The sequence below is a fragment of the Lissotriton helveticus genome, chromosome 7 (genome assembly GCF_964261635.1).
Source record: "Lissotriton helveticus chromosome 7, aLisHel1.1, whole genome shotgun sequence".
In the NCBI taxonomy this organism is placed as follows: Eukaryota; Metazoa; Chordata; class Amphibia; order Caudata; family Salamandridae; genus Lissotriton; species Lissotriton helveticus.
Window position 1 is genome coordinate 43938968 of NC_136068.1, and position 24885 is coordinate 43963852.

General features: G+C 44.2%; 1 protein-coding gene across 6 annotated transcripts in view; it reads right to left on the bottom strand.

The window, feature by feature from the left end:
- Nucleotides 1-24885, bottom strand: part of ARHGEF1 (Rho guanine nucleotide exchange factor 1) — a 459136-nt gene that overhangs the window by 192018 nt on the left and 242233 nt on the right. For all 6 annotated transcript variants that reach the window (XM_078651355.1, XM_078651350.1, XM_078651354.1 and 3 more), the window contains exons 9-10: nt 16997-17026; nt 14720-14822 (exon numbers count right to left, since the gene is read on the bottom strand). In XM_078651355.1, coding sequence (XP_078507481.1) covers nt 14720-14822; nt 16997-17026 — 133 coding nt within the window. The remainder of the gene's footprint in view (nt 1-14719; nt 14823-16996; nt 17027-24885) is intronic.

The window sequence follows — 24885 nt, forward strand, 5'->3', positions numbered from 1 at the left end:
CATCCCCTTTGTAGACCTCCAAAAGGAATATGAGATGTCCCCGACAGAATACTACTGTTACCTTCAGATAAGATGCCCAATCAAAAGTAATCCCACTTGGTGCAGCTCTCCCAGAGTCATGCCGTCTCCTCGATGATTACCTTAAAGATAAGGCAATATCCCTGACATACCGGAAATTGCTCCATAATTCGCCAAACACATTGCAGAAAAACAGGACAAAGTGGGAGGAAGACATGGGGCCCCAAACTGATGAGGAGTGGTTGGAGGCGCACGCATCCCTGCGAGAAGTTGCCATACCCTCTCGCTTTAAACTAGTCCAGTTAAAAGTTTTACACAGAACATACTACACATCTATCACATTGGTTAAAATGGGTAGAGGTAATTTGCCGCTCTGTCCTAGACAATGTAGGCAGACAGAAACGTTCTTTGATCTATGGTGGGAATGCCCGAAAATTCAAGTTTACTGGAGCAAGGTCACTGCATGCATGCTCAGGGTGTGCAGAAAACACATAGAAAAGTCACACCAATGGTGTTTATTAAAGAGTTGGGAACAAACCGATCTATTAGTGGGTGAAAAAATTTGGGATACACTAGGCTTTGCAGCGGCAAAGCGCAACATTTTTGGAATTGTTGTCGCTGGTATTGCTGTTGCTGTTGGCCAGTTTGGCGACCTTGGCCCCGTTGATACCTCTGGGAAGAGTAACGCCTCTGGAAGGGACGGTACGACTTCCGCTGCTCCTTTGGTTTCTCCAAACCTAGAGCCTTCAGCGATTCCACGTCCGCCTTCATGCGGGCCATCTCTTCGTCCGCATGAGCCCCAAAGAGGGTGGATCCTGAAAAGGGCAAATTAGCAATCCTCTGTTGTGCCTCAGACTTGAGAGGTAAGGCGCAACCAGGAATGTCGCCTCAGGTTAATGCCATGGCAGTACCCATGCACGGCCAGGAGAGAGGCATCCGCCGCAGAACTGATGACCTGATTTGAGACCATCATGCCCTCATTCAGAATCTCCTGGAAGTCTTCTCTCCTGTCTCTCGGGAGGAGCTCAATAAATTGTTGCAAGGACTCCCACAATGAGCGTTCATATCTGCCCAAAAGCGCTGATGCACTGGCTGCCTTCATCGAAGTGGCAGCCGTACTACAGACTTTCCTCCCTGCCGAATCCATGTGTCTGCTCTCCTTGTCCGGAGGGACCGTAGACAACGGGGCAGTAGAGTGCTGTTTCTTGGCAGCTGTCACAATGACAGAATCCGGTACAGGATTTGCTCTCAAAAATGCTGGATCAGAATCCGGGGGCATGTACTTCTTTTGAAGTCTCGATGGCGCTGACTTCACCGTGGCCGGCGTCAGAAACAGCTCCATGGCCAGTTTTTCCAGTCCTGGCATCAAAGGCAGCAATGGGCGAGAGAGGTGCCTGCGTTGCAACGTTTCAAAGATCACGGAAGTGGTAGGGGTGGTCACAGTCAATGTGATCCCCAACTTCTCTGCCCCCCTCAGCAGGACATCTTGGAAAGTCACAATGTCATCCACAGGGGACACTCTCGTTGGAGGAGAGTCTGCCAAAGTGGGAGAATATTTCCTGTCACTGGATGAGTCTGTATACCTGGACCGTGACCTGTCCCTCCGCCGACTATGGCGTGACCTTGTCGAGGATCGACGCCCACTGCGAGAGCGAAGCCTCCCTCTGGATCTTGACCTTGGCGTTCTGGGCCTTGCAGGGACCACCGGCCATGGAAGCGGAACAGACAGTGCCGGAACCACAGGGCTCAGCAGTGGAGACCGAGGCAGTGGTGGCGGTGGTGGAGGAGGAGGCGGCGGCGGCGGAAGCTGCGGAGGAGGAGGAGGAAGAGTCCTGGGCCTTGAGGGCGAGTAGGTCCGGGAGTAATCAGAGTCCGGTGACCTAAGGACTCTTCTCTTCTTGCGAGCAGGCCTCGGGGAGGACACTCTGGAGGCCGACCTCGGAGCGCGAGCGCCAGCTCCGCCGCGACCGGTGACTCGCTGATGACGAGGAGACGCTCACCACAGAGGTACTAGATACCGTTCTAGCCCTCGACTTCCTTTTAGACATCGACTTCTCTCCTCGACATCGATCTCTTTGATGTCTCCCTTCTCGACGTCGACCTCCTAACGTCGACGTGGGTGTCTTCGCCTCGAAGCCGATCTTTTCCTCCTCGACGTTGATCTTCGCGTCGACGTTGACGGGGAATGGCGGTGTCGCCTCGACGGCGAGCGCCTGCCTCTTCGGGAGTCATCACGACGTCGATGGTGTGTCGACGCCGGTGAACTCCTCGACGTCGACCTCGTCCGAGGTCTCGACATCTTACCCCTTGATGCCGAACGGCGATGTCGCTTTGACCCAGAGCCCTGAGTCGACAGGGAACAGATAGTAATCATACCTCTAAGCCATCGACATCGACCGGGACCAGTGCCTTTTCTGGGCCTTTTCTTGACTGGGGAGCCCCCACACAGGCCGATGCATGGGTAGAGATGAAGAATTCTCAAATGACATCGTCACCAAAAAAAGAGTTTGACTCAGATGATTCTTTCGTTTGAAGATAATACAGGATACTCGGTGTCATTTTGTGAGTATTTTGAAATTAGATTGTCAGTAAACTCTTTTGGTGACGATGTCATTTGAGAACTTCTATACTGAGTGGATATTATTGATTGTTTTGGGCGTTGTAGGTGGTGAGATAAATTCAGAACACATGTGAGTATAGTTTCTGATTGCTCTATCATATTTTTAAAAGCCTTAAGAGGCATAGACATTAGGACTTGATTTATTTATTTATTTATTTGTATGTCTGTTTATGTTTTAGTTTTAGATTTTTGGGTATTCATACCCCTCTTGCATTTAGTCACTTCCGGCTGCAAGTACCTTGAAATGTGAGTTTTTTTAAATGGTCTGAATTGGTATTATTGGAAGTCACCTATACTACTACCAATTGTTTTAGGATCTCAGTAGTATGTGTGTTGCCATGTTGCAATTATAAGTAAAAAAGCACAAAAGTAGAATTAAATATTCTTGTGGTATTTGTGCAAATTTCCCTGCATTTGTGGATTTATGAGCACTGTTGTGACATCTTTAAATTGTAATTACTCTTAAACAATTCCTTGGGGGACAATTTATGCTTTTGTTATTGATGATACCCAGTCCCCATGGGATTATTGGGTGGCTCTGTTGTGTTTAGCTTTATTATGTGTGGCAGATCGAACATGCTGTCTGACTTGCATAGCTTTAATATCTTGAGTGAGTTTATTTGAGGATGTGTTATTGTGTTCGTCTAGGTGTATAATAAAGTCACCTAGTATGGTCACTGATCCTTTACTAGTGGTGATACTTGCTATGAGATCAGGGACGTTCTACAGGAATGGGCTGCATGGTCCTGGTGGCCTGTAAATAAGCATTACTGAGAAGGTATGTGTGGGAGATAATCCGATACTGAATTGAGTAGAATCACAGTTGCTTATAGACTTTCTTGAGACACTGCATCTGTATAATTCTTGATATATGATAGCCACCCCACCCCTGACTTTTCCCATCCTGTCCTGCCTCCTAATGGCAAAGCCTGGAGGAAGGGCAACAACTAGATCTGGTGTAGAACAGTCTTTGTCACCAGGTCTCGGTGTCAAATAAAACATCTTAGTGTTCCTCTTCCATTAGGAGCCTAATCTCAGTCTTGTGACCAGGAAGAGATCTACTATAAGTCCCATTTTCCAATGTTCTTTACCTTCAGACTTTAATGAGTGCATTTTTTTGTAGGAGATATACCTGTGACCTTGCAATAAGTGCAAAAGGTCTTCCTGCCTATCAGGTTTTCAGCCCTGAGAGTATCTGCACACTAAGAAGCGACTGCAGGCCTTAATTGTGTCAGTTCTCTTGCACTGTAGCTTAAGACTGTTCATGGTTTTAGATAATAACAGGTAGGGTTCCTGTCCCCGGCCAGATGGGCGCAGACGGGCTTGCCTTTCGGCGTGTCTGCGTCGCAGCAGCCATAAGTAGGCGTTTCCCACTGCACCACTGGAGCGCTAACCTTGCTCACTCTCTAGTAAGCCGAGGAGCGAGTCATCTCTATGGTTTTTGTGCTTGCCCGCCCAGCTTGTAAAGAGCCTAGCAGTATGCAATTGAGCAGAATTCACCAATTCAATTAAAATAGTTAAGAGGTGCCATTAAGAAGTGAGAGTATGCGCATTGTGGCTGTCACAGTAAGAGCTTCTGACCTGCATTAGTAGCCTTCTCCTCCAAGTTCATATAAGCGAACTTGCAAACACTCATATTTTCTCAAGAGCAAATCTACACATGCGTATTTGTTCATGGTAAAATGCAGTTCACAATATATTTTGGGAGTACTATTTCCTGTCCTACGTATGTAAATTCTTGGGAATTCACAAAACACGTATAGCTGCACATAATGCAAGGACATGTACCCTGGGTGCACTTTTGAGGCTTGCTTTAATAATTGGCCCCCTAATTTGGTCTGGCGTTGACCATGACCTTTTGTATTTATTAAAATTCTGTCTCTCTCTCGATCGGCTAGCTTCACTGCGAGTAACTGCCTTCTGCTCGTTGACTAGGATCATATCGGCACACAAAGTAGTTCTGTTCAGTGCCAGTAACTAATGTGGCAGTGTGTGCTTTTTTAGGCCAAAAACTATTTTTGCTTTTGCCAATGTTTCTTATATTAGTGAGGGCCCGGCAGCTCCCACACCCATAAGGTTTTAGAAAAACCATGCCAAAACAAGTCACACATTGACAAATTTCAAAAGCTGACCACCAATTTCAGAACCACTGGCTTTACCAATGCTTGTTTTTTGTTTTGTTTCCCATAATCCTATTGAAACTAGTTACACCTATTTTCCATTATAAATATTTTGGGGAAATACTAGCATGCATCAACATGTTACTAAACGATGCTGCAAAGAAATGCAAACTTACAGTAGTTTAGACAAATGTTTTTTTTCCTGCTTTCATTTTTTATCAACATTTTATTTTGAAAGCAAAGAATCATCAATCTTGATTTCAAACTTTTGCAAATATATGCATCAAATCAGAGAGCATTTTGGAAGCATTATACATAGCCTCATATTGCTAAACGTTGAAAACTTGTGTGTACACATTTTTTTACTGGAACCTCTGTCAATTGACAGAGCTTACAACATTTACTTAGAGCGCTCACCCTAACAATGAAGGCTTTCAATTAATGAACCATAAATACAAGTTTGAACAACATTAACATATGAACAAAATATTACCTTAACTGCAGACAGTGCCTTTCCCTGTTCCATAATGTGGTAAATAACTGGCAGCCAAAGGGTTTGTGCTGCAGAGGGTTGGGCCTACTTGTCCCAAGGACAAAATAGACATGAAAACTTGTTACCCTTCACCCCAAACAATCTGTCCCGGGCTTCGGACTATAGGAATTCCACATGCCTGTGTACATCTCATCGTATATTATACAACATTATTTATTTATGTTTTACATCTCATCTCAACACATACAACATTGACATACAACACTGTTTCTCAAAGTTTTACATCTCGTCTCATGCTAGATTGACATACAACATTGTTTCTCTAGGTTTTACATCTCATGCAACATTGGCATACAACGCATACAACATTGTTTCTCTACATTTACATCCATTACATACAACATTGTTTCTCTGTTTTACATCACATACAACAGTTTCTCTATGTTTTAGATCTCATCACATACAACATTCTTTCTCTAGGTTTTACATCTCATCACAAGGAACATTGTTTCTCTATGCTTTACATTCATTACAAACATTCATATAAAACATTGTTTCTCTATGTTTTAAATCCCAGCCTATCATATACAGCATTGTTTCTCTATGTTTTCCATCTCTTCACATACAACATTGTTTCTCTATTCTTTACATTCATCTCCTCACATGCAACATTTATTTTTATTTATTTTATTTGAAAAGTTTTAGTAGCGCTGGCTAAGATCTGGAGGTATCAGAGTGCTTTACATTGACATAAAACATTGTTTTCTATGTTTTACATCTTATCACAAACAAAATTGGCATACAACATTGTTTCTCTACGTTTTACATTCATCACATATAACATTGTTTCTCTGTTTTACATCTAATCACATACAACATTGTTTCTCTATGTTTTACATCTCATTGCCCACATTATTTCTTTCTGTTTTACATCTCACCTCAAACAACATTGTTTCTCTTTTTTACATGTCCTCTCATCACATGCAATACTGACATACAACATTGTTTGTCTAGGTTTTACATTTCACACACAATATTGTTTCTCTGTTTTATATCTCATCACATACAACATTGTTTCTTCATGTTTTACATCTCATGCAGCATTGATATACAACACTGTTTCTCTGTTTTACATCTCATATCATGCAAAATTGTTTCTCTAGGTTTTACATTCATCACAAACATTGACATACATCATTTTTTTATGTTTTACATCTCATGTTATCCCATACAAAATTGATATACGTTGTTTCTCTAGGTTTTATATTCATCACATATAACATTGTTTCTCAATGTTTTACATCTCTTCACATACATTGTTTCTGTTTTACATCTCAAACAGAACATTGTTTCTCTATGTTTTACATATCATCACATACAATATTGTTTCTGTTTCACATTTATCACATACATTATTTCTCTATGCTTTACATCTCATCACATACATTGTTTCTGTTTTACATATCACATACAACATTGTTTCTCAGTTTTAAATCTCATCAAACAGAACATTGTTTCTCTATGTTTTACATATCACATACGATATTTCTCTATGTTTCACATTTCATCACATACAACATTGTTTCTCTGTTTTACATATCAGATACATTGTTTCTCAATATTTTACATCACATACAACATTGACATACAACATTGATTCGCTATGTTCTAGATCTCCTCACATACAACACTGACAGACAACATTGTTTCCCTTGTTTTACATCTCATATCATATCATGCAACATGGTATCAAATGCTTAATATCTCATATAACAACGACGTACAACATGGTTTCTCTATGTTTTATATCTCATCTTAGCATATACAACATCGTTTCCCTATGTTTTATATATTAATCTCATCATATCACATTGTATTGCCATACATTGTTTCTCTATGTTTTACATTCATCGCACACAACATTGTTTCTCTGTTTTACATTCATCAAACATTCTCTATGTTTTATATCTCAACACATTAAACAGTGACATACAACACTGTCTCTATGTTTTACACATCACATACCACATTGTTTCTCTGTTTTACATCTCATCACATATAACATTGTTTTTCTATGTTTTACATCTCATCTCATACAACAATGATATACAACATTGTTTCTCTAGGTTTTACATCTCATCACATACCACATTGACACACAATATTGTTTCTCTATGTTTTACATCTCATCACATACATTGTTTCTCTATGTCTTACATCTCATCACATACACCATTGTTCCTCTATGTTTTAAATCTCATCACATACAATGTTTTTTATGTTTTACATCTCATCACATACATTGCTTCTCTATGCTTTACATTCATCACATACAATATTATTTCTCTAGGGTTTACATCTCATCACATACAATATTGTTTCTCTATGTTTTACATCTCATCTCATGCAACATTGTTTCTCTAGGTTTTACATTCATCACAGACAAAATTGACATACATTGTTTCTCTAGGTTTTACATTAATCACATACAACATTGTTTCACATCTCATCACATACAACATTGTTTCTATGTTTTACATCTCATCACATACAACATTGTGTCTCTATGTTTTACATCATATCACATACAATATTGTTTCTCCATGTTTTACATTCCATCTCATAACATGCAACATTGTTTCTCTTCTGTTTTACATCTCATCTCATGCAACATTATTTCTTTATGTTCTACATTAATCACATACAATATTGTTTGCCAATGTATAACATCTCATAACATTGACATACAACATTGTTTAAGTTGTACATCTCATCTTATACAACACTGACATACAACATTGGTTCTCTATGTTTTACATATCATCTGATAACATACAACATGGTTTGTCCATGTTTTACATCTCATCACATACAAAGTTGTTTGTGTTTTACATCTCTCCTCATACAACATTGACTTACAACATTGTTTCCCTGTGTTTTACATCTCATCTTATCATATACACCATTGGTTCTCTATGTTTTACATCACATCACATACATTGTTTCTCTGTGCTTTACATCCCATCACGTACAACATTGGTTCTCTGTGTTTTACATTCATCATATACATTGTTGCTCTATGTTTTACATCTCATCACATACCACATTGTTTCTCTATGTTTTACATTCATCATGTACAACATTGTTTCTCTGTTTTACATCATCGCATACAACATTGTTTTATGTTTTACATCGCATCTCGTCAAATGCAACATTGACATACATTGTTTTACATACATTGCTTCTCTATTTTACATCTCATTACATACAACATTGACATACATTGTTTTACATTCGTTACATACAACATGGTTTCTCAGTTTCACATCACATACAACATTGTTTCTCTGTTTTATATCGCATCACAAGGAAAATACTACTTACCAGTATGCCTCTGTTCTTGGCATGTAGAGCTGCAGAGTTACACACTATGCATAGATGGCCACCTAGTGTTGGGCCCGGATGTTTGCAGTTTGTTTTGTTGTAGAAAAGTCTTTCGGAGTCATGGGATAGGTGACTCCTCCTTAGGATGATACTGCGCATGGGCATCGGCTCCATCCCCAGATTGTTTTTCGCCAGTAGGGAAGTGATGGAGCTGTACAAGAAGTAGTGATGTTCATGTAATTTTTATCTAATTAAGATAATACTGGAACAGATAAAGGTAGCCGGGGAGGCGGGTGGGCGTGTGTAACTCTGCAGCTCTACATGCCAAGAACAGATGCATACTGGTAAGTAGCATTTTCCGTTCGAGGTATATAAGCTGCGACTGCAGGGCTCCCATATATTTGGCGGTGTCTATCTTTTTTCATTTTCTCTGATACATCTACCTCGGGTCCAAATAGATGTTTTTGGTCAAAGGGTTGGTTCAGAATATCGCTTTGTACCTCGGGTTTGAACCCCGATATGCGCAGCCAGGCGTGTCTGTGTAGCAAGACGCTGGTGTTAACTGCCCTAGAGGCTGTGTCCGCTGCATCAAGGGCACACCTAATGGAGGTGTTTGTGATGTTTTTCCCTTCCTGGATGAGCTTGTTTGCTCTATCCTAGTACTTGTCAGGGAGGTGCCTCATTAGTGACTCTAGTTCATCGTAATGTGCCCCGTCATATCTGGCGAGCAGTGCCTGTGTATTGGCGATACGCCACATGTTTGCTGCTTGAGACGCTGTTCTTTTGCCTGATGTGTGAAGTAGCTTAGACTCTATCTGGTGGTGCAGCCTCACCCAATGTTTGGGAGTTTGCCCTCTTGCGAGCGTTGGAAACTACCAGTGAGTCTAGTGGTACTGGGCTTTTAATGTAAGGTGGGTCAGATGGGGCAGCCTTATATTTTTTCCCTATCCGAGGGTTAATGACCGGAGTTCTGACTGGGTCTTTAAAGACTTTAGGAGCATGCTTGAGCACTCCTTTAAGCATGGGTAAGATGGAGGACGACCTTTGTGCATTATCAAATGAATCCATAAGGAAGTCTTCCTCAACAGGGTCGGTATAAATGTCTTCACCATGATAATGTGCAGCCCTGTGAATTAATTCGTTAAACCCAATAGTGTCTTCTGGTGGGGAGGGCCTTGAGGGATAAATGTCATCCTGAGGGACATTTGAGACATCTGGGGTGGTATAATTGTCCCAAGGGTCTGGGGATCCTGTGGGAGTTGTTGAATCAGGTGTGTTACCCCCCCCATGCCATCAGAGCTATCATCCCTGTTTGGTGTGATAGGGGATGCTGGTGAATGCTGTGGTGGTGGTGATGGTACAGGTGAAAGAGAATGGGAAGGCAGTCTTAAAGGCGAGGTAGCTATGTCCTTCTTGGAATGCGGAGCTGGAGATGGTGTGTCCAGTGGTCGCTTCTTTGGAGCCAAAACTAGGTGTCCAGTGACTGGGTCCTTGGCCAAAGTCTTTTGAGCTGGGTCTGGGTAGGATAAATCCACTACAGGAGATGGATCTTTCGGTGCGGAGGAAGTCTTGTGCACCGAGGCGGCTTGTTTTGGCTTTTTAGTAATGTCTTTCACTGGGGAGGCAGCCGTCTTTTTCGGCTCCGAAGCTTTCCTCAGTTCAGAGTGTTTTTTCGGTTCCGGTATTGTTTTTGGATCCGGTGACTTTTTCAGATCCGATGATTTTTTCGGTTCCGGTGGAGTTTTGGAATCCGAAGCGGGATTGCTTGGTTCCGGCCTGGTTTTCGGTGTCGAAGGAGTAGTGGTGTGCTTCGCTGCCGGTGGCTTGGGTGTCGGGCCGTTGTCTTTTTCGGGGCCTGTGTGTGTGCGCCGGCACCGTGTGAAGGTCGACTCGAGCTGAAGACGTCTGAAGGCTTGGTTAGCTTCTTAGCCGGGCCCGAAGGTGGGGCAGTTAAAGCAGTTTGCCGGTGTGCACCCGAGCTGGAGGGCGAGGGTGTGACCCGGGCCTTCTGTGTCGAGGAGGGGTCGGGTCGACGGTCTTACTTACGACCCGCTGCGCTGGATTGATGTCCTCGACTTCGGAATCGCCTGCTTCGGAGCTGCTGTCGATGTTGTGCTGTTCAGGGACGTTGACGCCCTCTTCGAAGAGGTCATCCGGAATCGGAGCTGAAGATCGTTGAGCCATTGTTCTCCTCGCTCTTCGGTCCCGGATAGTCTTTTTGGAGCGGAAAGAGGCACAAGCTGAACAGTCTTTCGCCTCGTGCTCCGGAGAGAGACAGAGGTTACACACCTCATGCAGGTCGGTGTGGGGAAACTTCGACCCACATTGAGGACACTTCTTAAATGGCGTCCTTTCCATGAGCTGGAGTTGCGGCCTAGGTAGGCCCGAAGGCTGTCTACGACGATCGGAATCGAGATTCTCGATGTTTGAAGATTAGCGTTGACTGGAAAGCGTTCAAAACTAAGTTTTGTAGTTTGGTGAGGATTGCGAGCCTAAAGAAATCGGTTCAAACACGGAGCGCTAGAAACACATCCGAGCCCGGTGGCGGAAAAAAACAATCTGGGGATGGAGCCGATGCCCATGCGCAGTATCATCCTAAGGAGGAGTCACCTATCCCGTGACTCCGAAAGACTTTTCTACAACAAAACAAACTGCAAACATCCGGGCCCAACACTAGGTGGCCATCTATGAATAGTGTGTAATCTGCAGCTCATATGCTTCGAACACATTATTTCTCTATGTTTTACATATCATTTCATCACATACAACATTGACATACAACATTGTTTATATTTTACATCTGATCTCAACAAATGCACACCCACATACAACACGGTTTCTCTAGGTTGTACATTTCATCACATACATTGTTTCTCTATGTTTTATATCTCATACAATACTGTTTCTCCATGTTTTACATCTCATCTCATGCAACACTGACATACATTGTGTCTTTATCTTTTACATCTCATCACATACAACATTGTTGCTCTATGTTTTACATCTCATCACAAGCAACATTGACATACAACAGTATTTCCGTGTTTTACATTCCTTACATAAAACATTGTTTCTCTCTCTGTTTTACATATAATTTCATCACATACAACATTGCCATACGACATTTTTTATTATACATCTGATCTCAACACATGCAGCACTGACACACCATTGTTTCTCCATGTTTTACATCACATGCAACATTGACATACATTGTTTCTCTATGTTTTACATCTCATCACATACAACATCCTTGCTCTATGTTTTACATCCCATATTATCACTTGCAACGTTGACATACAACTTAGTTTCCCTATGTTTTACATCTTGCCACATGCAATATAGGCATACAACATGGTTTCTCTATGTTTTACATCAGATTACATGCAGCATTGGTATAAAACATTGTTTTACATGTATCACATACAACATTGTTTCTCTGTTTTACATCTCATCTCATCACATACATGGTTTCTCTAAGCTTTACATCTCATGCAACTTTGTTTTGCTATGTTTTACATCTCATCACATAGAAATTTGTTTCTTTGTGTTTTATATATCATCTGATTACATACAGCATTGACATACATTATTTCTCGATTTTACATCTCATCTTATCATATACAACATTGGTTCTCTATGTCCTACATACATACATCTCATCACATACAACACTGACATACAACATTGCTTTTCTATGTTTTACATTCATTATATACATTGCTTTTCTCTTTTACATCTCACCACATAGAAATTAGTTTCTTTTTGTTTTACATCTCATCTCATTACATACAGCATTGACATACATCATTGTTTCTCTATATTTTACATCTCATCTTATCATATACAACATTGGTTCTCTATGCCTTTCATACATACATCGCATCACATACAACACTGACATACAACATTGCTTTTCTATGTTTTACATTCATTATATACAATGTTTCTGTTTTACATCTCATCACATACAACACTGACATTCAACATTGTTTCCCTTTTTACATCTCATCACATACAACACTGTTTCTCTATGTTTTACATCTCATCACATTCAACATTGTTTCTCTAAATTTTACATCTCACCATATACAACAGAGTTTCTCTATGTTTTACATCTCATATCATAAATGGGCTGGGTTTAAAAAACTGTAATAAGCCGAAGGAATTCTGACAATTGAAGAGAAGACCCAAACTTTAACAGCAAAGTAAAATACCGTCCTCGTGCACAGCATTAAAATCTAATGTGTAGTATGTTTCAGGACAAGACAAGCTCTGAACATTTTTAGCTTAACTGATCTGTCTTAACTACCTGCAAATAAAGCATTCTTTTTCTAGGATCTCTTAATGATACAAGAAAGTCACATTGGGCAAGAATCATCACTTTCTGACACTGAAGTGAAAATGTTACAATTCATTGTTTAGTGACAGTCATTATGTGTAAGGATGTGGGCAACTGGCAAGAGTCCAAGAGTATTGAAAGGGTGTCGAATGTCACTCTGACGTACTGGTGCTGTTGAATGGCATAATAACTTAGGCAGCACTAGGGTCGTGTTGCCCAGTTAAGTGGAGCAATTCATTTATTCATGTCTGAACTGGGATGGCGGAGTGAGCTAAAGAACAGAGATGGATTAAACCCAGATCAGTTGACTGGGGGTGAGTGTTTGTATTGTCAACGCTCCGTCCATCACCACCTTTGGTTTTTCACAATTCATTTATTGCCTTTTACTGCTTTCCCTAGGCTTGCAGAGCTCATTAACTGCATGGCTTTGGAGCTGTATGGGCTGGCTTTGGAAGTGTACAAGCTATGATTCACACTGCTGAGTGCAATACGATCTGCATCACTGAGGGAATAGAATGTGCATTAAGGGATGCGCTGTGGAGTTGTTAACTCCAAGATTATGGCCGTGATGTTTTGAATATCATTAGAGAAGCCTGACTAACACCTTCATTACCAAGCAATCCCGACCAGCAAAACCCTTGCACCCCTCATTCTGCAACCAAGCCCACCAAATCTGGTGAATCTCACACACCTGCAGCCAGGACCCCATCAGATTGAAGGCTAACAAAAGGAAAACCAAGGCAACAGACCTTTTGTAGCTATGCACCAAGAATCTGGAACACATTCCCTGCAGACGCCAACACTGCTCTAATTTAGGAAACAGTTAAAGATGTACCTCATTAAAAGACTCTACATCACAATGCAGTATACGTACACTGCTCCTCAGGTAACTCTCTAATCACTAGCTGACTGTATACTTACCTTTGGCACTGTATAGTGCTCCACTGCCTTTAGGCTTGGCCCGTGTGTTACAAATATCACGTAATTACAAACCTATGTTGCCTCCGAGAGGAAGGAAGCTTGGGTAAAGAATCAGCTGTTCAAGCAACAATGTTTTCAGTCTACATGGCTCTAATGTCAGTCTACAGGCAACAGACCAGGAAGGTCTAGTACAATTCTGGTGGTGTGATGTCGCCTGATGAGGAGACCTGTTGCTTCTGCAAAGGAGGTTAATAAGAGTAAAGGAAATGTTGATGATGCAGCAAAGCTTTACCAACTGAATGGTTTTGGTGCTAAGCTATGCTGCGGGTGTGATGTCTCAGATGACTTGTTGTGTCGTGAGATATCTCAGATGATTGGTTGTGCCTTGAGATGTCTCAGATTATTGTTGATCTGTGAGGGAGGGTTGCATGAGTAAATGTGCTGTTGTAACAGCAAAGCTTCCAAACTAGAAGCCTGTGGTGGAGATCTGCGATTGAGATAAGAGTCATGTCAGTCTAACGTTTAGTTGGTGCATCGTGATCTTACTGAGAGGTCAGAGAATCGAGTTTATCGCTTGCTATTCAATACACTGTGCTCCCCCACTAACCACTACTAAAGTAAGAGTTCAGAGCTTGCTTTCAATACTCCAGGAGATCTTAGGGCTCTAAGGAACCAATACTATGATCTCATAGGAATACAATAGTCTTTGCGTTTCGGACATCGGTGGTAAACAACGGTATTCACAGAGCCGTAGGGCTTAAAGAATTTGTCACTGTGTGTTGCAAACCCATCCCTATAAAATCTGTCCCAACCACACTTACCTTTTTCCTGAAGAACATCCCTTTTGATTTCTTGCTGTCCGCCACCTTGGTCTTCACACCCAGAAATTTCATGTAGTTGACAATAGCAGTAAAAATAGCGGAGCTGTTGCAAAAGAGAGGAAATGATAAACAGATCTGTTTTTGGAACTCACACCTGTAATATAGAATGTTGTCAGACACCTCCAACTATCACATTGACTCATGCCAGCCACTCAAGCTTGGACTCTTTGCTCTTTCATGCTTGATACCCCACCTGGCATCTCAACCCCAGGGTTGAAGTGCACCTTCCACCCCATTCCATCCTTCTCAAAACTGCAGGACATCCAACCTGCTCCTTGCCAACAACACAGATAACTGTGGAGCAAAGTCCAGATCCAGTGCTGGAGCAATATGACACTGCTGGATTCCTACTACCCTTACAGGACATTTCAGGGAGGAAGCACACACAAAAGGAGTTTACAACACTTGTAATGGTGTAGCTTGGAAAAAAGCTCACAGTGCTGAGATCTATCACTGACCCTACACTGCTTGCGGAAGCTCACACTGCTGAGCGCCTATACTTCTGAGGCAGCACTGCTGGAGAAAGCTTGCCCTGCGGAGACCTGTAGTACTGCCAGTGCACTGCTGGAGGATGCTCACACTGCTGGAGACCTGTAGCACTGACAGTGCACTGCTGGAGGAAGCTCACACTGCTGGAGACCTGTAGCACTGCCAGTGCACTGCTGGAGGAAGCTCATACAGCTGAGCTTCTATACTTCTGATATAGCACTGCAGGAGGATGCTCACACTGCTAGGGAGCTGTAGCACTGCCAGTGCACTGAGTGAGGAAACTAACACTACTGGGAACCTATACTTCTGCTACATCACTGCCGGAGGACACTCACACTGGTGAGATCCTATACTTCGGAGGCAGCACTGCTGGAGAAAGCTCGCCCTGTGGAGACCTGTAGTACTGCCAGTCCACTGCTGGAAGAAGCTCACACTGCTGAGCTTCTATACTTCTGATACAGCACTGCAGGAGGACGCTCACACTGCTGGAGACCTGTAGCACTGACAGTGCACTGCTGGAGGAAGCTCATACTGCTGAGCTTCTATACTTCTGATACAGCACTGCAGGAGGACGCTCACACTGCTAGGGAGCTGTAGCACTGCCAGTGCACTGAGTGAGGAAACTAACACTACTGGGAACCTATACTTCTGCTACATCACTGCCGGAGGACACTCACACTGGTGAGATCCTATACTTCGGAGGCAGCACTGCTGGAGAAAGCTCGCCCTGTGGAGACCTGTAGTACTGCCAGTGCACTGCTGGTGAAGGCTCACATTGCTGGAGACCTGTAGCACTGCCAGGGCACTGCTGGAGGAAGCTCACACTGCTGGAGAGCAGCAGCACTCACATGGTACTGCGAGAGGAAGCTCACACCGCAGAGACCTATAGCACTGACAGGGCACCGCTGAAGCAATCTCACAATGCTAGGGGCATGCACACTGACCTGCAGGTGGGGGTTCACATTGAAAGACAAGATCAGTGTGTCTGAGTCCAGTAGCAGCGACATGAACAGTTCCCTGCTAAGAAAGGGCTGGCTTTATTACAAGGCATCATGAATAGCTACCACTGTTTCACCTGTAGTGAAGTCACTGGTGGCCACAGCGTAGTGAATGCACCTCACCATGTGATGTCAATATTGAAAAGAGGGTGTGTGCAAGTGTGTTACAAGGTGTACACAAGCTTTATGGCCACTGTGTAATCCTAGATCTCTGTGCGGAGGGTTGAGTGTGCAGGTGGAAGACACTGCTCACAATCTGCAGCCCCTAACAATCCTTTCCAGACAGGTATGATAAGCTCCCTTCTCTACACAGAAAGAGCAACATCCACCCTAAAGTGCACAAAAATAATGGCTCTAACCAACCAGGTCCACATCCACACACTAAACATCGAACACGAACACACGCACACACACAAACACGCACAAGAACACACACACACGCGAACACACACACACACACGAACACACACGAACACACACACAAACACAAACACAAACACACACTCTGTGTGCTGGTTACATCTAGTCACTCAGCATGAAATGTGGGGTTTTGTGTGCTTGCCAGCCAATGGATGGAAAGAAGAGAAGGGGGGGGGGTATCCATGAGACAGGAGGGGGGGGGGAGAGGTATCCATGAGACAGGAGGGGGTAACACCTAATTTTCAACCATTAGCACTTCCCTCTGTACAAGGGTTCCTTTTAAATCAAGCATGCAGTATTTTCTGCTTGCCTTTTCTCCTCGTCCGAAGAAATTGTTAAGCTGAAAGAAAACAGAACAGTAGGTCACAAGTTGAGAACATCAGACGTGGCTAAAGCTTCCAGGGGGCACTGCCCACGCACAAAACCCACCCTTGCAGATGTCTCATCTCCCCATTTATCTAGTTTGCAAACCATATACAACAAGTTCACCGCACCATTAAAGGAAGGCCCAATAAGCCATGCAACTGTCACAGTGGGGGGCAAACGGGACCAAAAAAGATGCTCCACTCTGTTTCCATGAGGAGGGATGTGGCAGGGATGTGGCAAGTACGTGGAGTGGCTTGGAATGAGGTGTCATGGATGTGAGATATAAGAATGCATCAGGTGAAAGAAAATGCACTAAGCACCAACTGCAAAGAGGTGTATTAGACATACATCCGTATTACAGGCTGACCAAACGCCTCTGTGTTGAGCCCCAGCTGAAAAAGATGGAATGAAGGTTAGCTAAACGAAGGTGCATCGAGCCACAGCAGAAAACAAGAGGTAGTAGAGACTGAGGGAAGGAAGACAGGCACAGCTCCTGCTGAATGAAGGGGCCCTGAAGGCAGAATGAAAAGAAGCGTGCTAAGTGCTTTCTGCCTTTAATGTTCTGTTTTTCGATTAGGGGTTATATTTTATGTTTTGATTCTATTACACGAAAGAATAACGCGGACAGCCTCCAGGTTGTAGGCATAGAAGCTGTGTGGATGTGCTCATTGTCCATTGCCCTGCCGGCCAAGTGGTTGTAGGCAGGCACATAGCTGCGTACGGTTTTCTTGGATCGCTTATAAAAAATGGTTCCATAAAACGTTTCTCTTACCCAATAACAAATTACATTTGAAAGGTAATTTTAACTAAAGCATTTTAAAATAAGTAGCAAAGTAAACCCAACAGAACAATAAAGCAACTTATGTTAAAAAAACATTGAAAGCTGCCACAGATGACACCCTTTTCACAGACTGAAAACGCCATAAATATAGCGTCAAAGGAGAGTTTTTGTTGACTTTGTTATTTCAGGTACTCTTAGCCACGGAGATGAAAACGGTCGTTGTGTACATCACAAGCCTTAGGCACAAGAAAGTGAAAGACTAATACTGCAGTCTCCTGCAGAATGCCTCCCAGTCCAGGCATGTTCTGGAGTTAGGTGAGACCTCAAGTTCTTTAACTGAACTCTGTGGTCTTCAAAGCCAGCTGTTAGGTCAAGAAGGTGTTGCAATATGTGGTTTGAAACTGTAATGAGGTTTGTCTTGGGTACTAGGTATTACTTTCCTAGGTAGAAATCGCCCAGCTAGAGGTCAATCAAAATACAGCATTTTGGTAGTGTACAGCAGTCTGGCTTACAGTCCCATATACCGCAAACCATCCCTGACAAAGTAATCGTCTGCAGAGCCTGACTTATTTCAGTTATTTACACACAACTTAAATGCCTTGCAGACATCTTGTTTGAAAATATTGCTACCATGCCGATGCCAGATCTTTGAACAAGACTGAAAAATTAGTAGCTTATTAATGTGCAAAACACATACACCCGCAGAATCAACGTTAGAGGTGTAGCATGCATATTACTACAATACGTTGTTCTAGTTAAATGTACCTCACTCCTACTTGAGAAGGTGATTGTTGCAGAATAAACGTCTGTGATGAATCCTTGACACACCGTTCAAGGTGATCCAGTTCACCTATGGGTTACTCCCAGTCGGTGGCTTGGGACTTGGCTCTTTTTACCCTCTACAAGTACTATTACAAACTGTGCATTAGTGATCCACGAGCTGTCCGCGTACGCTGCTCACATATGTGGATCAGGGAACATGCTCCATGTAACATGACTGCAGGTCACATATCTGGGAATACTGCGGGGGTCGAGGAGAGGGATTCGTGGAACATTTATATATGAACAACACACAAACTGCAAGAGCAGCCAGTCATGGTTTCAGGGAGGCATGTCTGGGTGGATTTCTAAATGCAGGGAGCATAGCTTAAGAAGTTCTCTTTTGTGAGTTTCAAGCCTAGCTAATAATGGCTCCTTTTTGTTTGTCCAGGGTCTCATCCACTTACAAAAAATGCAATCAGCATCTAGCCTTGAACTCCATGGGAAGCCATTTAAAGACCAACCAGGAACTGTACTGCTCCCAAATCTGGAATATATATGTGACGAGGCAGTCTTTTCCAGCTTACCGGTTTCCTGAAAGCAATGTTTAATGCACAAGGAGTTTAAGGTTTAGTACCTAAAATGCCCAGTATTTTGTTGTCCATCTTTGATGATGGTCTTTTAGGGACTCAAAAAGAAGTCCCTAATGCTACCCTTCTGTTTGTATTCCACGATCACAGCCCTTTGTAATCACCACTGTAAATTAACAAGATAGCAAATGGAGATTCCATCAATGAAGACAAAACGGTAGCGGTGCATCCTTTGTCAGCGAAGCCTACTCGTCTACAAAGAGCACTGTATTCTTTGCAGGATCTTTGTCTTGCAAAGTAGTGGACATTTCTGGTGCTTAAGCTTTCAACTTTCCACCCTAATCGATCTCTAAAGTAGGGAAACGTTACTTACCCTGTAAGCTTACGTTCGTGGCATGTAGTGCTGTCGATGTGCATGCTGTACATACTCCTGCTATCTAGTATTGGACCCGAAGGTGTGAAAGATTTTTTCCTTCAAATAAGTCTTCTCGAGTCACACAGTAGTGTACCTCCACCCCTGGCTGGTAATGCACAGTCACGGCGGGCGAGGATGGAGATGGAGCATAGCAATACAGGAGAGAGAGAGAGAGAGAGAGAGAGAGAGAGAGAGAGAGATGATCATGCAAAAAAAGTGAGGCGGAATGAAAAACTGCAACATCAGAGGCTTCCGGGGATGAGGGTGGACGCTTGTGAATCTACAGCAGTACATTCCACGAACAGATGCTTACAAGGCAAGTAAAACATTTTGGTTGAGGGATGCGTGCTTGTCCATTTACATGCTGTGCACAGACTGTAAAGCAGTCCTCTCATAAGCGGTGGCTAGGCTCTCAGTGTGGTAGAAGACTAATATGGCATACAGGGTATATATAGCCTGGCCAACGTTGGGTTGTTGGTGTGCTAGTACATTCACTCAACAGTCTTTAATGAAAGTGTCGTCTAGACCAAGTAGCTGCTTTGCAGATGTCAGCTATTGGAATGTTCCCCAGGAAGGCCAAAGGGGCTCACTTTTATCTTGCAGAGTGGGATTTTGTAGAATTAGGCAAAGCCCTCTTGGCATTTACATAAAATGTTTAGATATATTTGTCTATGCATCGGACTAAGGCTGATTTTAATAGAGCTTTCCCATTATACAGTTTGGAAAATGTAACAGATTTGTTGAGTTATTCGAAAGGGGTATGTCCTGTCCACATTGTACATTAGGGTTCGCTTAATGTCTTAGGTATGGAGTGCTGGTTCTGCAGCGGAGTCGGGTTGAGGAAAGAAAACTGGGGGTTCTATAAACTGATTAATGTGGAATGGAGAGACCGGCATAGGAAGGATTTTAAGGTTAGTGTGAAGGGCAACCCTATCCCTGTGAACCTGAAAGAAAGGTTCTTCTAACGTTAAAGCTGGAGATAGGCGGTGGGGTCATCTGCGGGAGGGACAGGCAGGGTAGAGATTGGGGTCTGTGTTCCCTGGAGGCTCTACATCATAAGCATCCCTGGGGTCATCCTGTGGGTACATATCAGGGTACCCTGTGCATTGATCCAAAGGTCAGAGTATGATGAACCTGTGATGTGTAAGGAAGTGAGCCAGTGGTGAAAGAAGGTGGGAAAGGTGAGGTCTGAGGCTGGGGAGGACGAAGGGAGGGACCAAGTGGTTGTGGCTGTGGAAGAGTGCTAGTAGCCTTTTTGTGCTCCTTCCGCTGCTAGGCAGGCGGAGGAAGCTCAAGATCTTCGCCAAAGCTGAGCGGACTCTTGGATGTCTGCGTGGAGGATGCAGGTGGCTAGGCGATGATCCGTCCTGTGCGAGAATGGATCATGGTGTGCTGCTGGTAGGCGTCAAGTGTGTGCTCCAGTTTCTGGAGGACTTGTTCCGCTAAGCCAATAGAATGGACTGGTTTATGAAAAGAGGACTTCAGTGCCGGTGCAGGGATCGTCGGCGCCTAGCAGGGATTCTATGACGAAGACTTCAGATTCGAAAGGCATTTAGGTGCCGAGATGGAGGCGGACGGTCAGAATCTTGAACTGAGCCGTGGCTGGGCATGTGGTTGAAGCAGAAGTAGGGTGCTAATCGTGGCCCAAAGGTAGTGGCAGCCTGCAAGCAGGTCTTTGAGCCTCGAGGGCGGATGTTTGGCCCTTGGGAGAAGCCTGCTCGGAGTGTTGCGGAGGTTGGGGAGGATGGGAACATACTCACGACTAGTTAAAAGGGCGGGAGGTCTTTGAACTCCAGGTTGGAGCCCTAACTTGCATCGGGTGAGAGGTCCTCCATCTCGGCTGCTGACCGCTCTGGTTCATGTTCCCCATTGAGGTCCTTGCTGCCGAAGGGATCTGCGGTGTTGTCTCCACTTTTAAGCAACATTTCAAAGCGACAAGCCCAACTACCTCAAAAGTTTTCTAAAAACAGAAAGAGTGGCAGGCATCGCAGGAGGCCTTGTCTTGCATGGACGAAAGGCAGACGTTGCAGACCTGATGGAGATCAGCACAGAGGTATTTAAAGCGATACTGTGGCCAGAAGCGGAAAGGTGTTTGTTCCATCACAGGCAAGTCAAGACGCTCATGAAGCAAACAGACGAGGGATGCCCAGAAGGGCAAGACCCCCTCTGGACGGGTCGTAGTCTACCCAAACCCCGCCCAAATGGAGCTGCACGCGTGAGACAATGCATAAAAGGGAGGCCACAACAGAAGACAATACAGAGGGAAGGTATAGAAACCAGGGAGAACTGAAGAAAATGCTGTGGTGGCACTGATCTAGAGCTCGGTAGCACATGTCTGACCCAACGGTGGAAAAAAAACTATCTAATAATAAAGCCAATGACCATGCGCATTACTAAGAGGTAGAGTCACACTATCTTGTGCCTTGAGAAGACTTCTTTGAAGAAAAACAACTTGCACACATCCTGGCCAAACAATAGATGGCAGGAGTGTGCACAGCATGTGTATCTACAGCAACACACATTGCAAACACCTTGTTTCTTTCGCTATGTCAATATGGAAGAAAGTTCCCTCTTTTTGCATGTGCATGGTTGCCTCCACGTTTTGCTAACCTGCTGATGTACTTTGACTGAGTGTGCCCTGGGCTCCTGCCAAACAGGAACCCAGGGCCTATGTTCTTTCCCTAAACTGCATTGAAGACAAAACCCAATTGGCACTCTTTGGCCACAGGGCAGTCACTTGCAAATGGTACCACAGGTACCAAGGGCACTGTGGTCGGGGAAGGTCTCTAAGGGCTACAGCACTTATTGTGCCCCCCTTAAAGGCCCTGTACCTTTACACACACACTGCCTCTGCAGGCTGCGCGTTTTGTTGCAAAACAAAGTGAAGAGTCAAAATGGCACACATCCCTGTGTGCCACGCCTACAATCCACTGACCTGGCATAGGTCAGCCACCCCTCTAGCTGGCTGCACTATACCAGTGATGCGGGTATAGGTGCATGAGCCCTGCACCCCAACAGTTTCAAAGCCAATTGTTAGAGAGTGTAAGTGTAGTAATGCCATTAAGAGTATATGGTGCTGGGAGTTTGTCATTCCGAACTCCACAGTACCAAAAAGGTTTTACTGAAAACTAGGAAGTTTGGTATCAAACTTCTCAGCACATTAAACCCACACTGATGCCAGTGTGGGATTTAATGAAAAATACACACAGGAGGTTTCTTAGAGATGCCCCTGAAAAACGACCCAACACTTGTGTCCAGGCTGAGTGGCCGCTCGCCAGCTGCCGCCACCAGACATGTTTCTGGACACCTGGGTTGAGAGCCTGCTGCTCTCGGGGGTCTGAAACAATGCACTCTGGGACGTGGTGGCAAAAAAAGCCTCCTCTGCCAGGATGGGCAGAGTCCACGAAAGGAAGCTTCAAAGGCTTGCCGCATTTGTGAGCTTCCCCAGGCCCTTTGCTGCTTCCAGCTAACTGACCCCCACTGGTTCTGACCCCACTTTGGGCGGGAGAATCGGCAAGAAAACCAAGTGAGCCCACCCTTGCCAACCCCACACCTAAGGTGGGGAAGGCAAGGTGAAGCACAACTCAGTCCCCGCCATCTTGCAGATGGATGGACCAAGCCAACCAGAGTGAGGCATATGCCCCCCTCCCACAGGAGGGTGGCATAATAGGGGGTGTAACCACCCCAAGGAAGGGACCCATTGGTCCCAAGCTTTTACTTACCTGTAACGCCCCTAAATGTAGTATTTCGGGGCACCCCTGAACCTTGCCTCTTCAGACAAGAAACAACCAGGAAGAAAAGAAGACGAAGGACTGAACAGCCGTGCTGAAGCTAAGAAGAGGACACCCACTGACTTAGCCCCAACCTTACCGGCCTGTCCCCACCTCGAACCTGCAGAAGTGAGACTCAGGTGTGTCTTGCAGCCAGCAACCTCAAGAACCCTGAGGACCTGCCCTGCCTTCCAGAGAAAAGACTCTGTCTCTGTGAACATCGGATTTGTTCACCTACAGACTCTGGCTCCGGCCAAATCCGCGAGTCTGCACTACTCTGCATCGGTCGCCTACGGCCCGAGTTAGAGTGGCCGAACACCACGAGGAGGTCTCCACGGCAGTCCTGACCCGAGATGTGGTGATCTCGGACCTGCCTCGAATCTCCCAGCGAAGACCACAGCTGCTTTCTGGAGGATCCTCCCCGACCACGACCGGAGCTGGTAAGAAAACCAAACGCCTAAAGACACCCTGCACTAGCAGTCCCACGGCCTTGGGTGGCCCAAACGATGGTGTTCCAGCATCGCAACTTACCCCTCCAACCGGTGGTCACCTCCAGAAGATCTGCGTCCCGAGCCTTCAGTTTTTGTTGAAACCAGAAAATCCTAATTGAAATCAACAGGGCACCGACCCCAAACCAGCACCCTGCACCCCTGCTGCCCCTGTAGGTGCACTTTGTGTGCTAAACAGCATCCCCCTTTGCCCCGAGCCTAACACCAGGAGCTTTGCTCCCACAACCCCAGCTTTCGGCTCGTAAGCAGCCACAAACTGGAGGCCCCCTATCCCCAATTGGATAACACTGGGCCTCAGCACTCTGCACCCAGCTGCCCTAGTGCAGCTGAGGGTCCTTTGAAAGTGCATCCTAGACCCTGGGGGAAGCCTTGTTCTAACCCCAGAAACTCAACCCCAAAGACCGAGTACTTACCTGGTAACTGATAACTTCATTTCTCTCCATAGCAATCCATTGACTGTTTTTCTCAGAAAAACTTTCAGTGTGGAGTTGATTTATATGGAAATGTGGAAAACAACAACTGTGCAAAACTGATTTTACTTACCTTTTCTCTAGGAAATGTCCTAGTGTGATATCTAGGCATATCACACGGAGTAGAAAAAGTAACTTAAAAAGTAATCTAAGAAGTAGCTGAAAAGTAATCTGTACAGTAATTTCAATACCTTGACTTACCTGTATTTCAAACAACTGCATTTGAACTTGCATTCACTTCTAAAAACTATATCGTGTTTTGCAAAGCGTTTATTTCACTTACGTGTGCCAGGCTTGGCTTAATTCTAGAAATAAAATAATTTTATAATATTTTCATACAAACAAAATTGGTCTGAGTTCAGTGTGATATCATTTGCTGATTGAGTGTGTACAAAAAATGCTTAACACTACCCTCTGATAAAACCTTACTGCTCGCCCACACTACCACAAATAGAGAGTAAGGTGCAATCTACTCTCTGCCTACCTTTGGAGTTCCACTGGACTCTGTGCATACTAAACCTACTTTTGGTGTAGTGTAT